Here is a 14,943-nt window from a genome sequence, read left to right as displayed (position 1 = left end):
TTTCCTTCATCTCTCCACGCCTTCGAATAAAGTCGAGTAAAGCAGACACAAAGAGTTTCAAAGAGCGGTTTCTTTATTATTCTAATTAAAGGTAAAGATTGGCAAAGTTTTCGTCATTTTTACTTATTTATTCTGACTGTTGTTTCTCCCGCCTCTGTCAAAATAAGCATCGGGCAGCATCTTAAATGCCATTTCTGGAACCTCTCCTCGAGAACCAGAATTACGCGAAAAACTGGTCTCCGCTCGAAAACTCTGTCCGCTGCGTGCACGTGTGTGCTCGTGTCACTCGTGCTGCTCTTGCAGACCGTTTGACGTCACCACCAGGATGCCGTGCAGTGGATTCTGTGAGAATCCATTTGACAGATCTTCTCCTCGTCGTTCCCTTTCTCTCTTTCTCTCTCTTCCTTTCTGCGTCTTAAAGTACACCCTTCATCGACCGATCAACACGTACCTTAAACACTTAAGCCTCGACAACTTGTTACTCGCGACACGTACAAAGTTCAACTGGTGGCCCGTAAACAGCTCGTCAGAGTTCGGCAGAGTGTGCCAGACGGCTCCTATCTACATCGCCATTGACGTAATTGTTCCCTTATCGATCCTCTGGCCCTTAAACTCCAGGGATCTATTAGCTGTGTAAATTAATAACGCCTTCAGACTACCTATTATCCAGTAAAGCATACATTTTCCTATCTTATCAATAGTTTCAATCACTAATGACGTCTTAAAGCGCGCAACTATTCGTATTTACTATTTAGAATTAAAATCTCGCTGCACGGGATGGCATATAAATAATAAATCTTTGAAAAGATATTCGATCCAAGAAACTGATTGCCGTGGAACCGATGAAAGAGGAACGAGGGGGAAATAATGGAACGTTGGTATGGAAAAATTGAAATTCGAGCCACGACGGAAGTAACGAGTGGCGTGCATGTAGCAAAGATACCGCCTGTGGCGCGTTGCGACAAAACTAGGGGCGTAACGCGCGAAAGGAAAGCGGCGTGCAATCGTGCGATCACGTCGATCCAACGCGTCCAACCTGGCAATTATTCCGCCACGGCTCTCCTAAGTTCGCCCAAGATCCCTTCGAGCGTGTCCATCCGACTAGAAACGCTATTCGAGCGTCGTCTACTCTCCTTCTCCATCTGCAGCGCGATTAACGGACGATTAAACGAAACGAAGAAAAAACAGTTGCGAGGATCGAGAAACGGTTCGATTGCTGGGGGAAAGGCAATGTTGTTACAAAATTCTGGTGAAAAATTTGAAGAAGAATCGTCGACGAGAGCGAGAAAAATGAATAAACTCGGGCAGAAGCGGAATTGAGACAAACGCGTGAAAGAAGACGGTCGTAACGCGCGGAATTATAAGCCGACTATCTCGTCTCGTGTGGTCGTTCCACTTATCTTTCGACATAGCGGAATGGCTGGCTAGTTAACCCACAAAAAAAGTGTAGCGGTGGAGCGCGCGCAACCTTGGTGAAATAACGTGGGCACGTGCACTGTTTGGGAGATGGTTGGTTACGATGGAAGTCGCGAATGGAGAGGGGAGAGACGTCTGGTAAACGTTGGAGCATCGGTCAGAGCGTGCCGATTAATCTTGAAAGTGGAATTATTAACCTCGCATTGTTGCCAGGAATCTAATTGCCGTTCCCGTCTCTCGGGAATGCCTCATGCTCTATCGCGCCCGCAAAAATGCATTTTAAAACGTTCATTTACACACGCGGTTATTAAGGTTAAAACGTACGTTCTTATTCTTTTTCTTTATTCTTTTTTTCGAGAGTTGAATCGGTGTCGGGAATGGCACGTTTTTATTCTCTGTTCCAGTTCACCTCGCCGAGAGGTGTCCTTGGGCCCAGGCAAGAGTAGTAGAGAAGAATATCGATCAAACGAAAGAAAACGATATCATTGCGAGAGTTCCTGTATCTGTTGTCACGGCAACCGCAACACACATACGAATATATTATTTTAATCACCATGCCTCCATCCTTAAACCGGATAGATGGATAGATAAATAGACGGAGAGCGTAAATAAACTGCTCGAGAAAAACAGGAATTCTCAAAGTATTGGTATTTCTTCCGACACGAAAGACGAGAAAAATTCTCGGAAAAGGAAGAATAAATAAGTAAATAAATAAAAACGATAAGACGAAAATTATGAAATTACGTTGAAAATTTCGTTCGCAATGTGGAAGGGATATATCGTCCATTTACAAGATACGTAGATAGAAAGATACCACGAGGCATCCATAAGGGACACTGGGTCACACCGAGCAGTGCAACGCCCTGACCTGTCTCCGTCTTCCTCTCTCCTCAGCATCCACACATGTTTATCTATAATATGCCTATATTTTTCTCCTCACGATCTTTCGTGTATCCCTTCCGATTCATCATCTTTGCTCCTCTCTCTCTTTCTCTCTCTTTCATCAGCCCATCCTCTTTCCTCAACCGCCTATAGCTTCGTCATATTTTTTCTCGTTTCAAATCTTTCTGCCGACAAACTTTTGTCCCTTCCTGCCTGACACGACAGTCAGCTGTTCGCTCTGACTCGTCCTCCGGCTGTAGATGATTTTTAAATTTCTATCTCCATCTCTCTCTCGCTCTCTCTCTCTATCCAACTTTCGCTATTTCCGTGGTCGATTCAGACGCTCGATCCTACCTATGCCTCAGAACTCTACTAGACGTAAATTCCTTCCTTCCTTTTCACTTATACACTCGAACCACTTCCCTTTGGTAAATATCTGTTCTTCGTCACTCGGTCAAGATAGGCCCGAGTCGACAAGGTTTTCATCGCTCGTAGCTTCGAGTAGTTAATCCCGCCAAGCGACAAGTTTGTGGGACAGTTTTGAAAACACTTCGAAGGAATCTTCCCTCGATTCCTTAATTCCCTTCCCTTCGTTAATCGGGTTTATCCGTGACGCACAGTGCAGCAACCGGAAAGGGAGAAAAGGGAGAGAGAGAGGCTATTTCCCGTCCTCCCCTCCACGCGTTTCATCCTCGTCAGCCGACGGAGACAGAGGCTTAACACGCACGAAAACTCGGCATGCATCGCCTCTCGTCTCGCCTCGCCTCCGTGTTCCCGTTATCGCGGCTGCTCTATCATTATTGAACCAACGCCCCACTACGCAAGATGTTTCCCATCTACATAGTTAACCCAATCTCGACGAGGTACAGTCCGCTCGAGCAGGGTGACGATCCAGAAATTCCAGCAACGTGGCGAACAATAACGATCACCGATCCACGGTTTTCGATCGAGATCTCGACGAGATACGGAGTGCTTAGAGAGAAATTAACGTTAATAAGAGAGGCTCCAGAGTACAGTCCACTCGTTCTTTTCTCGTAGAGCGCGGAGTAGAGGAAAGTTCTCCCCCGAATTAACTCGCGAATTAAGTTAAACGAAGCATCGAGCTGCTGAGAGTTTGAGAAAGTTTGCGGTGGTCGACTTATCATAGAATCGAAGGGGAAAGAAATTAATGGACGTATAAATGGACTACGGTTTGGAAAAGCGGATTCGAGATACTTTTCGATGGAAAGAAAGTTGGGATAATCTCGAGATCGAAATTATTTTCAAAGTTCGTTCAAATTACATTTTTATCAATGGTACGCAATTTGTTTTCTTTCATACGCACAATTTGAATCAGTTTCGTAATCAGGCAATTACGTTTTATTCACGTTAACACGTTCGCTGCCAAATCACTTTGTTTTATTCGTTGTTTCCACTGTCGTGTCAACACTAGATTAATCTCAAATGAAAACGTAATCTCAAATGAATGAACTAATGATGATACTGGAGTTGGAGCTATTATTGCCATTGGTAATCAAGTTGAAAAAGGAATTTGGGCACTTTTTGTAAAAGCCATTAATAATAAAAAAATTATTATAAATTCATTTATTTTATACAATAATAAATTTCATCTAGCATATAATGTTATTAGACCTATAATTAATAACAAGCCAATATCTCCTAATCGATTTAAAATAATAGTCACTATTCCTGAAGTAAAACTTTTTATTTTTATATAATAAATAACTAAACAATAAGAAATCAGTCCTAAACAATCTCAACCTAAAATAATTGATAATATATTCATTAGAAACGTTGGAACTGCGGACGAATTATCGATGTATCGTTGGATCGATTGATTCCATCCAGAATTAATCGAGGGCTGGCTAAAAAGAAAACCTAAAAAGGAGTTTCGACGAGACAGTTTTCTATTCAAACGCGTTGCTGCTTTCTCTTTCTGGCGGGGCCATCGTTCGTCTTGAGACGCGCGAAGCCTCTTTCTTCTCCCCTCTCCTCTCCTCCTCCTGTTTCCTCGCCGCGCGACAGACGCGCGAGGGCGTCTAATTACACCCACTTGAGACATTAATTAATTCGTGGACCGTAGAAACACGTGCGCCGACAAAAAATCGGACGGTCCGTCGTGGAGAAAAGCCGCGCAGAAATCGTGCTCAAGAAAAAGCCGGGTAAAAGCGAAGGAAGAAAGAAATACGGCCTGACAGCGGCGTTACAGCAGACGGAAATTTTTATTCTCGATTTCGTCGCGGCCAACGAAAAAAAGCTCAGTCGAAGCTTACTTCGCGTTACGTTGTGGAGTTCTAGGAAATATGGATCGAATCAGTTCAATATAATTTCGTTGGTTGATCAAATCGTTTTTTTCTTTTCCATTTTTCAGCAATGCGATTAAATTCAATTTCGCAGAAGGAAAAAGGGGAATCTTTTTATTCTCCAGCATCAAAATTTTGCACGATGTTTCGCAACCGCGGAATATATTTTTACCTCATGCAAATGATTTTTTTAGAAAGTCTCCCGTCCGTTTCGAGGGATCATCGCGGTAAAACGTAACATCGAATCCGCGCCGAGTAAGAATCGCGGTTGGTGAAATTCACCTATCCTACATAGGTTGTGATCGACCAACTCGACAGAAGCTTTTCATCCGTAGAAATCTCGCACACGGTTGAAAGACGGAGCGGTATAAAGCTCGTCGTCGTTTTCGAGCTTTGCGATTGCGCAATGAGGGGAGGGGAAGAGGGGAGGCAGATTCACCGCACGGTGAATTTCGTGTCGAATTCCATTACACGATTTTTTCCCCCCGAGCAAAGCCGACGCGGAATCGAGGCAATCTGAAATTTGATCAAACGCATAGGCAACCGGTGTAGAACGACTTGCTCAATTCCTTTGCCGCAACTCCATTCAGATACAATCGGACAACGCGATATCAACGCAGGCCTGGAATTGCGTAACACCGTGAAAGAGCGGGAAGGTAAAGCATCCTTGCCCCTCCAATTTCCTTTCCAATTCCTTTCCTAGAATCCGATCAATTTCTCCTCGAATTTTCTTCCTCCCTTCGATAACACGTAATATCGCGGTTACATGGAAATTACGTAACGGGGAAGGAGGAAAAAACAAACAAATAAAAATAGAGAGCAAGTGGAAGAATTGGAACGTGGTGAAAGTGGCGTAGGAGCGAAGGTGCATCTTTTGGCCGATTCCACGCGTGCTCGATCGTGAAAATATTAATTCGACTCGGAAGAGGCTGCGCGCATGATCGGCCGGTTGAATGCGCGCACGATCGCCGTGCGCCACGATCGTAGAGATCCCGGATCACGTAGATCTGGCCGCACGACTCGCACCGAGACATTTTCACAACCGCTTTTCCCTCGACTGGGACTGGTTGCGAATCCAGACGTGTGGAACCCGGTTCTACGCGATACAACCTCGTAGAAATCCGGCTTAAAGGGGTCGATGGAACAGCTCGCCGATACTATCGGAGAAAATCGCTTTGGTCGGCGGAGAAAAAAAGAAAAAAGATAAAGAGAGAGGGAAAAAAAAGAATCGGTACGTACTCGTTCGATAATATCGAGGGATCGTTGAAATTTTCCCTTTTTTTTTTCCTTTGGATACATTTTATTTCTCGCTCTCTATTTTTTTCTTTTTCCTCGCCTAACTTTCCAATCGATCGATTGAAAATTCGAGGGAACGGATTTTCTCGAATGAATGTTTCTCTGCCTTTTCAAAGATTCGACTCGACCGAGGAGATGAAACCTTGACGATGAAACCTCGGTCCAAGCGAACGTTGAACGTTTTGAATAATTCCGGATGCCTTATCAACCGAGCCAGTGATAAGAAGGCATGGAACGACGAGATAATGTGCAGTTCTGCGTATAGCCGGCTCTTCTCTTTATTGTGCCACTATTTCTATTCCAAGCCAACTATATATATATATATATATATATACTACAACTTTTTCCCCACTTCCCCACTTTGCCTTACGTAAAATCCGTTTAGATCAGCCTCCTCTCGTTCCATTGTTTCGATTAATCGCTCCGATTCCCGCATATCGATCAGCCTAATTATCCGCCTGTTTTTCTTTCAATTTGCTAAACGCGCGCCTCGATCAATATTCCTCCGCGAATCCGTAATATTATCGTTATTTCGCAAACACTTTTCTTCCACTCTTTTATCCACTCTGGAATCCAGAACGATTTCGAGAACAATCGATAAAGCTGCTCCACAACGAAAATGTTAAATCGTGACCGAGCAAAAGTTGGGCGCAATCGCCAGCTCACGAAATTAGAAAGTGAATATTATTAAATCCTCTCCTCTCGGTTAATTGTGATATCGATGCGGCGTAGAGATCCGCGAGAGAGAGGGAGAAAAGGGGGAAGAAAGAAAAAAAGGAGCAAGTCCAGTTTTCTTCGTGTCGATCATGATTTCTCCGGAACGATCCTTCTCGATCCGCCTCGGCGCGATCGACGATCGATTTGTGATCGATAGATGGATGGCTACCAGTCGAGCGGCATTTCTTCGGTGAAACGAATATTTTCCTTTTTTAGCGGCTCGAGTGCGAGAAATCGCGGAAGTCGATGATTTCTTCGCTGCGAGACTCGATTAATCTTTATCGAATCTATATCTTTACTAACGATCGTCGAGAATGAGCACAACTCGACGTTCGAGCTGTGAGTAACCCGTATAAAGGAGATCGGCCCCTCCGCGCCAATAATCCGCTCTTTTAATCATTCCTCCCGTAATTGGATCCGCTCGTTAATATTCACGAAGCGACTAGAAAAAAAAGAAGAAGAAGAAGAAGAATTTTCGTTTTTATACATATACATATTCGTTTTAATCGATACATCGAAGCACAGATTGCTCATGTTATGAGCAAAAATCATCGCAACGTTTTCATCATCCACGCAATCATTTCGCGTTACATTTTACATAAATAATCGGGTTATACACGAAACTTGATTCTTCTTCTCCTCTTGTTCGGTGTTTGCATTGTAGTTGGACGGGTTTGGGAAGCGGATGAAAGTGAATTATTGAAATCGCCCACCGTGGCGGCGCCCACGTTCCTCTGAAACACCTGTTTACCTACGAATAACACCGCAAGAGGTATCGTTCCACTTCCTCTGCCCCCGTTTCCCTCGACTTTGCAAACATTTTCAATCGGCGCGTTAAGCGCCGTTCACAATCGGCACAATTTTCCAAATCTCCCTCTCGACAGCAACAATTCTTTCTTTCTTTACGTCCCGTCCCACATCTTCCGCCCATCGATCGACATCGATCTACAAAAAAGAACCCGTAATCGATTTCTCGATTCGATCGTGAATCCTCACGTGTCGCGTCGCTTACGCACGACGAGGAACGCGCCACGAATCGGCCGGAGAGCCTCGGTATGGTAAATGGCACGACCGGGTCGAGCATTTGAATCCCGAATACGTGTAAAAGAAGACGGTCGAGCAGCATTTAGTGAAAGGCAGAACGCGCGTCTTTCGTGGCCGAGATTCGATTCGATCGACGAACCTAAGTCACCGTGTCGTCCCTCTTCGAACCGCCGTTCGCCGTGTCATTTGCATCGTTCCACGGTGAAAAAAAAAATATATATATACATATTCTTACTCGTCCATATCGCGATTAAAAGAAAAAAAAATTTCGCTTCGACCGCTGGAACGACAGGAAAGTCGAGTCGAGATTTTCCTTCCCATTGTCGGATAGAAGGGCCATCCACGGAGTTGGTTAAACTTGGCGAACTTCTCACACGGGAGGAGGGCAAGTCCGTGGAAAGGACAATCGAAGAAATATATATTACGTCCCTGTGTTGCATCTTAATCCCCGTCGTAGTCGTAGCGAGTTTTCGACAATGCCACTTGTGAACCGTGCTTAATTCCACACCGTGACCTAAATTTCAATGGCGTGCGCAAAGCTGTCGTCCTCGGGGCAACGGGAATCGCGATACCGAATAATCTACTCTACCGAAAATATCGAGACCGACTTTATCGAACGAAATCGACTGTAGAGGCGATCGAATGTCGAATCGAATCGAATCCGTGGAACTCGACTCGATCGTGATATCTCGTCTAAAAAAAGAGAAAGACGAGAGCTCTAGAGGTGCGTAAATTATCGGAAAGCTTATCGAAAAGAGAAAATGGAAATAGAATAATAGGAATTGGTTGGAGAGTGCCGCCGGTGGAGAATCGTCTGTCTCTCCGTGTCAACGTTGGACGTTATCGGGCGGAAAGGCCGTGTCATTGAGTTGCAAATTTATTTCACCTCGACCATTGGCCGGGATATTTCACAATTTATTTACGGCGAGGCGGCACAGCCACTCTCGTTCGGCCTAAAAAATACCGAGATCCTGTTTCCCGGCTCGTACACGCGGACCTCGAACCGTGAAACGCGTGTGTCACCATTTGCGGACATACTCGTGCGGAGTCCCGTGGGCCTCTTTCAACGGGGCCCTGTTGGCTATTCACGCCGAATAACCTTCCCCCACGCTTGGACGCGCGTTTCCAACCTTTCCGAACATTTAAAATTTCCAAAAAAAGCACTCGAGAAATTAGCGTAACCGAGTAAAGAAGAAACTTTCGCTTCGATTAATTTCTTTCTCTCGCACGATTAAGTACCGAATACGTTGCGGCGACCGTGTCCAGGGAGGAAAAATCGAAGGGGAAAGGTATCCGCCGTGAAAGTTGAAAATTGAAATCTCTGTATCGCCGTACGCGTGCAAAGAATTAATAAAGACACGGTTTTTGTTAATCAAGTGGGTGGGAAAAATGGGAAAATTGAGCGATTAAATGGAAAAAAAAAAAGAGGTTTCCGTTAGAAGAGAAAGGATCTATGATAATTGGGCAGAGGCAAGGGGGAGGAAAAGCTTGTAGAAATTCAATTGGTGGCAACATCAAAAAGCAGTACGAATACATTGATAGGTTCACCTGCTTTCCATTTACTGTTTCTTGACCTGCCGTAAACCGTGGAATTTAGGTACTCCACTTGTCGGCAGCAATTAACCATCCTGTCAACACTTTCGCGCAATTTTTATCTAACTGTAACTTAAATTTATCTCGACACCCCTATGCTGCCCCGATCGACTTGTCGCGTGTTTAACTCCTGATGATCGATCTTCCTCAATTCTAACCGCTTTGAGCTACGTGATATACACCGGCACGAATCGAGTAACGAGATTAGATAAAACGCCGCAAATATCGTTGTTTATCGGGTCGACGTGCGTACGAGGTTAATGTTGATGTATTCGTTTGAAGAAAAAAAAGAAAAAATTCGATTACCGCGAATGTAATAAATTCTTTTTTCGTTACGAATTGCGAAAACGAAGGAAAAATTTGCGAAGAAGAGAAATTTTTCGAGAAAAATTTCCACGTCGTTCGAAACCGAATCGACGTAAATTCTTTCGTCTTCCAACCAACGCTTTCGCGGTGAAATTTGCACGGGTGTCGTCAACCCTGACATTAAATCGTGGACGGTGTCAGGGCTACGATCCCTGGGAGTAGCGTGTGCGGGACGAGAGAAAAAAAAAAAAAGGAACGAGAAGTTGTGCGCTCTGGCACGGTGGAAGGCTGGCTAGACCGACAGTCAGTTTTCATGTTCCCCAGAGTGGATAACCGCGTAAAAGTATCCCGTTACGGTAGCCCAGATACCGGATTACGGAGCACGAATTGTCAATCGAATCGTGAGAGACTGCGAGTTTCCGTTGCGGAAAAAGCCGACCACACCGGCCGCCCTCGAGGACCGCAAGAATTTCGCGATACGATTTTTCTTCTTGGATGTTATTTCTCGGGTAGAACGATTTGCTCAATTTCTTTCTCAAATGTTCGATTATCGTGTAAAGTTATCGTGTTACGAGAAAAAAAAAAAACAAAAGAAAATCCAAGTAACGATGATATGATAAATCGTTACGAATGAATCGAGAGAATCATCAAATCAGCGATATTATTCCGGAAAATCGAATAGATTCGACGAGGGAAAAAGGCGCGTGTTCCGGGGAAACGATCGTTAATAACGTTCACTTTCGTTCGAAACAACGCCTCGAGGTTACGGATGCCTGATAAGATGTGTGTTGTAACAACACGGACCAATGAATCATAACATCGATAATGTAACGAGGGAATCGGGAAGGCCGGTGAATGGTGAATTTACGTTTCCGCGGGATACCCTACCTACCTTCTAGCCGCTTGGTAAACAATCGTATCCCGATACGCTATTAAGGTCACGTCGAAACGAATTTGAACGAAACGAAACGAACTTGCTACGATTAATTTTACTCGGTCAAAATAATGGTCGAAAATTCTGACGATTCTGATTCGATCGTAAAAAAAAAAAAAAACAAAAGAAAGAAAGAAACGATTATTCCCGGGGAGAAAAGTTATCTGGCAGGAATTATACTCGCTCGAAATTATTAATTAAACACTGGCGGGGCTAGATAAGATAGAAACGCGAGTCGTTCGAGAAAACTAACCTCTTATTTTCGTCTCTTGTGGGTCCAACGGTGGAAAGCGTGGGTGGCTCTGCTGCCCCGGTTTCTTCAGCAGGACACCCACGATCTGCGGTGCCATCATCATCTTGACACAATCCTCTGTTTCTTCTCCTCCTCGATCAGTTCCTACGAGTCATCCTCCAAGGATAGATCCTCGCGTTTCACCGGTACCGATACGTATCCAAAGAGAGGAAGAGAAATAGAACGGACATCTCTTTTACAACGAGATACGAATTAAAAGCCCCCCCGCTCACTCTTTCTCTCCGTGAAACACTTTTTCAACTCGACAAGTTGACCACTACTCGGGTCTTAGAGGCTGACTCGGGCTGAAATTAAAACGACGGGGCCAACGAACGAGAGAGGCGCACACCGGGAGAGCAGCTGCCGATTCCGTTCAGTTTAGACCGTCTGTCGTTTTATTGGCCAAGGCGACGCGTCACTTTAGCGAGGAACAAGGCGCCAGACGAGGCTCCTTTCCACTCTCTTTACGTTTAAATTTTATCACTCTATCTTGTCTCGTGGTACACGCGAGGTCTGACCTTATCGCATGACCAAACGTTCCAATGGCCAGAACACGCTGTCTCGTTTCGATTGATCCTTTTGATCCCGCTTCTATGTACCGAACCGAGTGTATACAACTCTTTCTATCTTCCTTTCGTTCAGACGTCAGATTCCGATCGATAAATCGCTTCTCCGTCCCTCCTTTTGTCTTCTTCTCTTTGCGATCGTGATCACGTATCACCTGTTGACACTAGCGGTCACTAGCTTTCTTTGACGGCAGGCCTCCACTCGTTCGACGACAATGGCCGGCCGTGATACAGACTGCAATTATTGCAAACAGATAACGTTATCAACCGGCTTTTGCCTTCGACGAGCGGTTAACGAGCGGACCGACGAATATCGTCGGCCAATTCTCTCGTCCACGGCTCTCGTCGATCTCTTCCCGTTTAACCCGTTCTAGAAAGCCTCGATTCGAATGGCACGACATCGAAATTAACTTTATTAACTTCCCGTTCCGTTCCCCCCTCCTCCCTTTTTTCGTACAACTGTTTTCGAGAATTCGTTCGTTTCACAACACGCGGCCTTCCTTCCTTCCTTTCTTCCTTTCTTTCTCTCTTGACAACTTGCACCACTCGGCTCACTCGTTCCAACGACGAATCGAGAGAGAAAGATGATTATTCCATATAACGAACAACAACACCGAAGATCCTCACTCGTCGTCGTCGACTACGTATACTTCCACGCACACTTACACGCCTAAGTAGTAGTTTCTCGTGCGCGTTTAGAAATGGACACGAACGTTTTTTCGCCCGATTTTCTTCACCCGAGTTTTAACCGAAGAACCCCCCCAAACCCCCCCTCGCCGCGTTGTCAACGGTCGCGGCGAGCGCACGAGAGTGTTTAATTAACGCGTCGATGAGGAGACGAGGAACACGTTTGGCCGCAGTAACAACGCAGTGAATACGATCGCTGCCTACTATCCAGCATGGCGCGCGCACGACCAACGACTAAATAGACGGACGAGTGCATCGAGCCCGACCGCCTCGTGTTCCCCTTCCACTCGAGCCGTCGTTTCTCTTTTTCTCTCCCCCTTCGACCAACCCTCGGACCTTCCTCCTTTAATTTACACACGCGTATCCCTTGCATTCGACGCTGTAAACACGCTAATTTTCAACTTTGCTCTTTCTTCCGATCAACCGGACAACACGTACCACGATTATTGATATATTATCGCAATCGCGGGATGTAAAGTGGTTAATAATAATCCAGTAATGCAAAAAATCTATGGACGGAACATATACGGCGGTATCTCTTATCGAAGATGTCGATAATGACTCGCGATAATAAATCTATTAACGCGTTTTTGTCGAGAGAGCGTTGATAAAATTTCCATCGTTTCGATTCACAGCTTGCTTTCTACGAAGCAATCGGATCGTGATTAACCCATCGCTCGACGAGCAACCCCGCGTTTAATCTTTCCTGTTTTCCAACCGATCGATCGAACTTCGACTTCGTTCGGTTTCTCGGTTCTCGATAAATTGGATGGGTTACGTCTGGATCTCGATTAGAAGGAGAATTCGTTTCGCGCGAAGTGAATGGGCCGCGGAAATGGGTAGCTGCGTGACGTCAAAACGTCTCAAGACCAACGTCTGCGGGAAAAACGAAAAATACGAGTGACACACTTTCACTCTTCGGCTCGCGGGCAACCTGCAGCGGAACCATTGAAATTCCCTCTAATTGCGTGCAAAACGACGCAACGGGACGGATATCGATAGGAAAAAAAAAGAAAAAGAAAAAGAGAAGAAAAACTGAGTCACACCCTCTCTTGTCAATAAAGATAATGGTTAAAGAAATAATCGATTCGAGGAATGGTGGGTCGGGAAAATGTTAATAATACGACAGCAGGAAGTAATAAATTCTATTCCATTGGATTATTGTCTAATTATTCTAATTTCGATTCATCTATGTCCTCTTCTTCTTTAAACAGATCTTTACTCTAGATATTAATTGTTATTTTTCCTTCTTCTGTTTTTCGTTTGAAATAAACGGTCGACGAATAAAAATTTTTGACCGTCGCCTAGGTAGAGTCACGATAGAAAAGTGAATGGGGAACCATTCTTATTCGAGATGATTCAGGTATGATTCAGGATGATCTTCCATCATTCCGTTTAGAACGCTATAAAAATTGAAAAAAAATGTCCTTCCTTATTGCGGGATTGTGGAGAAGAGACGTATTAGTAGCTTCCCATTGTCGCGCGAGGAAAAACGGATCAGAGGGGATGAAGAGGGGTTGACACAATGCGGGCAGGTGAAAAAATATAGATCGAATCGGCCCCGAATATAAGAAATTACATGCAGATCGGGCTTCCACTTCTATTTGCTTTTCGCATTGACTAATAAACGGGAGGAAATCGTAAATTTGACGAAATACAATTCCTTCAAAAAAAATGAAGAGGAGAAAAAAAGAAAAAATAGGGGATGAAAGTTTAGAAAAATAAGCCCAGCCCGTCATAGATGTCTGGTCTCCCTCGGTCTGGATGAAATGTTCTCGATATACCTTTTAATATTATCGATCGGCAATGCGACCAAGCACGTCAGAGGTAATTGGACAATGCACCGATCCATATCGAGGCTGCATTGTATCGACAATGGTGCTAGTCGATTGAGAGCTCTCGAATGTCGCCTGCGATTCGATATCAGTATTCCTGTCGCATATTTGCGGGCGCACAAAGAGATGGCCGAGTATATTAAACCTCCGTGGCCACCGTCCAATTCGAGCACGTCTGGCAATAATAACGTTTCTTTTTCTTTTTTTTTTTTGTTAAATACATATATATATAAACTATTTTTATCGAGTGGAAAAATGCGGCTGCCGTTATAAAACGGCTCCCCAAAGCGAGAGTCGGAGGAGAAAAGAGAAAAAGGGAAAAAGAGACGAATGCCAAAAATATCCGATGCGTAGTTCGCACGAACGAACCGCCGTGCCGTTTCGATTCTTGCCGCTTTAGAAACGGGCGCGTTTTCCAGCTAGAAATAAAATTTATCCTCCTACCACGTTAAAACGTTGGAAAATCTGGAAATTTTTCTCTCTTAAAAACAATTATCCCCTCCCCACTTTCGTAAACTTTTTCGTTCGAGGAAAGAAAACCAGCCAATTTAATCTATCTAACGAGAGCTAGAGTTACATAGATCGTCCGATATTAATCCATAGGGAATCGATACGGTGTCTAACTACCTTCTAATTGACTCAAGTGTCGCCCCGAGTCCACCTAAGGAACACCTAAGCTTACCTCGCTGTTTAACCCGACTCTGCATTGATCGATACTCGCGTGGACGCGTGCTGGACACGCACGGTTTGAAACGGTGGTGGGTTAAAACGCGGCTTCGCAAGATCTCGCAATCGGCTCAGAAAATCTCCGCGAGACGGATCCCTGAATCACGATACAGATACAGATTATATATATGTGTATATATATATATACACGGTTGCCACACAATCCATTTAATTAACTGCGTGTGTAAAACGGTTACGAGGTGGTTGGAGAAACAGAAGCATGGAAAACTAGTCGTTGCAACGTTTTAATTTCCGCTAACTAGTTCTATGACTCGAATGTCACAATACGAAATTATTCGCGATGGAAAGATACTCGAGATTGAGGATAGGATCGAGATTAATCGCG

General features: G+C 44.6%; 1 protein-coding gene across 4 annotated transcripts in view; it reads right to left on the bottom strand.

The window, feature by feature from the left end:
- The window catches only part of LOC108001038 (uncharacterized), a 31,939-nt gene extending 19,384 nt beyond the window's left edge, over positions 1 to 12,555 (bottom strand). The window contains exon 1 of one of the 4 annotated variants that reach the window (XM_017061845.3): positions 10,745 to 12,555. In XM_017061845.3, the coding sequence (XP_016917334.1) occupies positions 10,745 to 10,847 (103 nt within the window). In that variant the 5' untranslated portion in view covers positions 10,848 to 12,555. Of the gene's footprint in view, positions 1 to 9,206; positions 10,714 to 10,744 lie in introns of those variants that run through there. The other 3 variants (XM_062084698.1, XM_062084699.1, XM_062084700.1) reach the window with 3 other exon arrangements.
- Between the last annotated feature and the right edge of the window lie 2,388 nt (positions 12,556 to 14,943).

Source organism: Apis cerana, linkage group LG14 (assembly GCF_029169275.1).
Source record: "Apis cerana isolate GH-2021 linkage group LG14, AcerK_1.0, whole genome shotgun sequence".
NCBI lineage: Eukaryota > Metazoa > Arthropoda > Insecta > Hymenoptera > Apidae > Apis > Apis cerana.
This window is presented reverse-complemented; position numbering and strand designations above follow the sequence as displayed.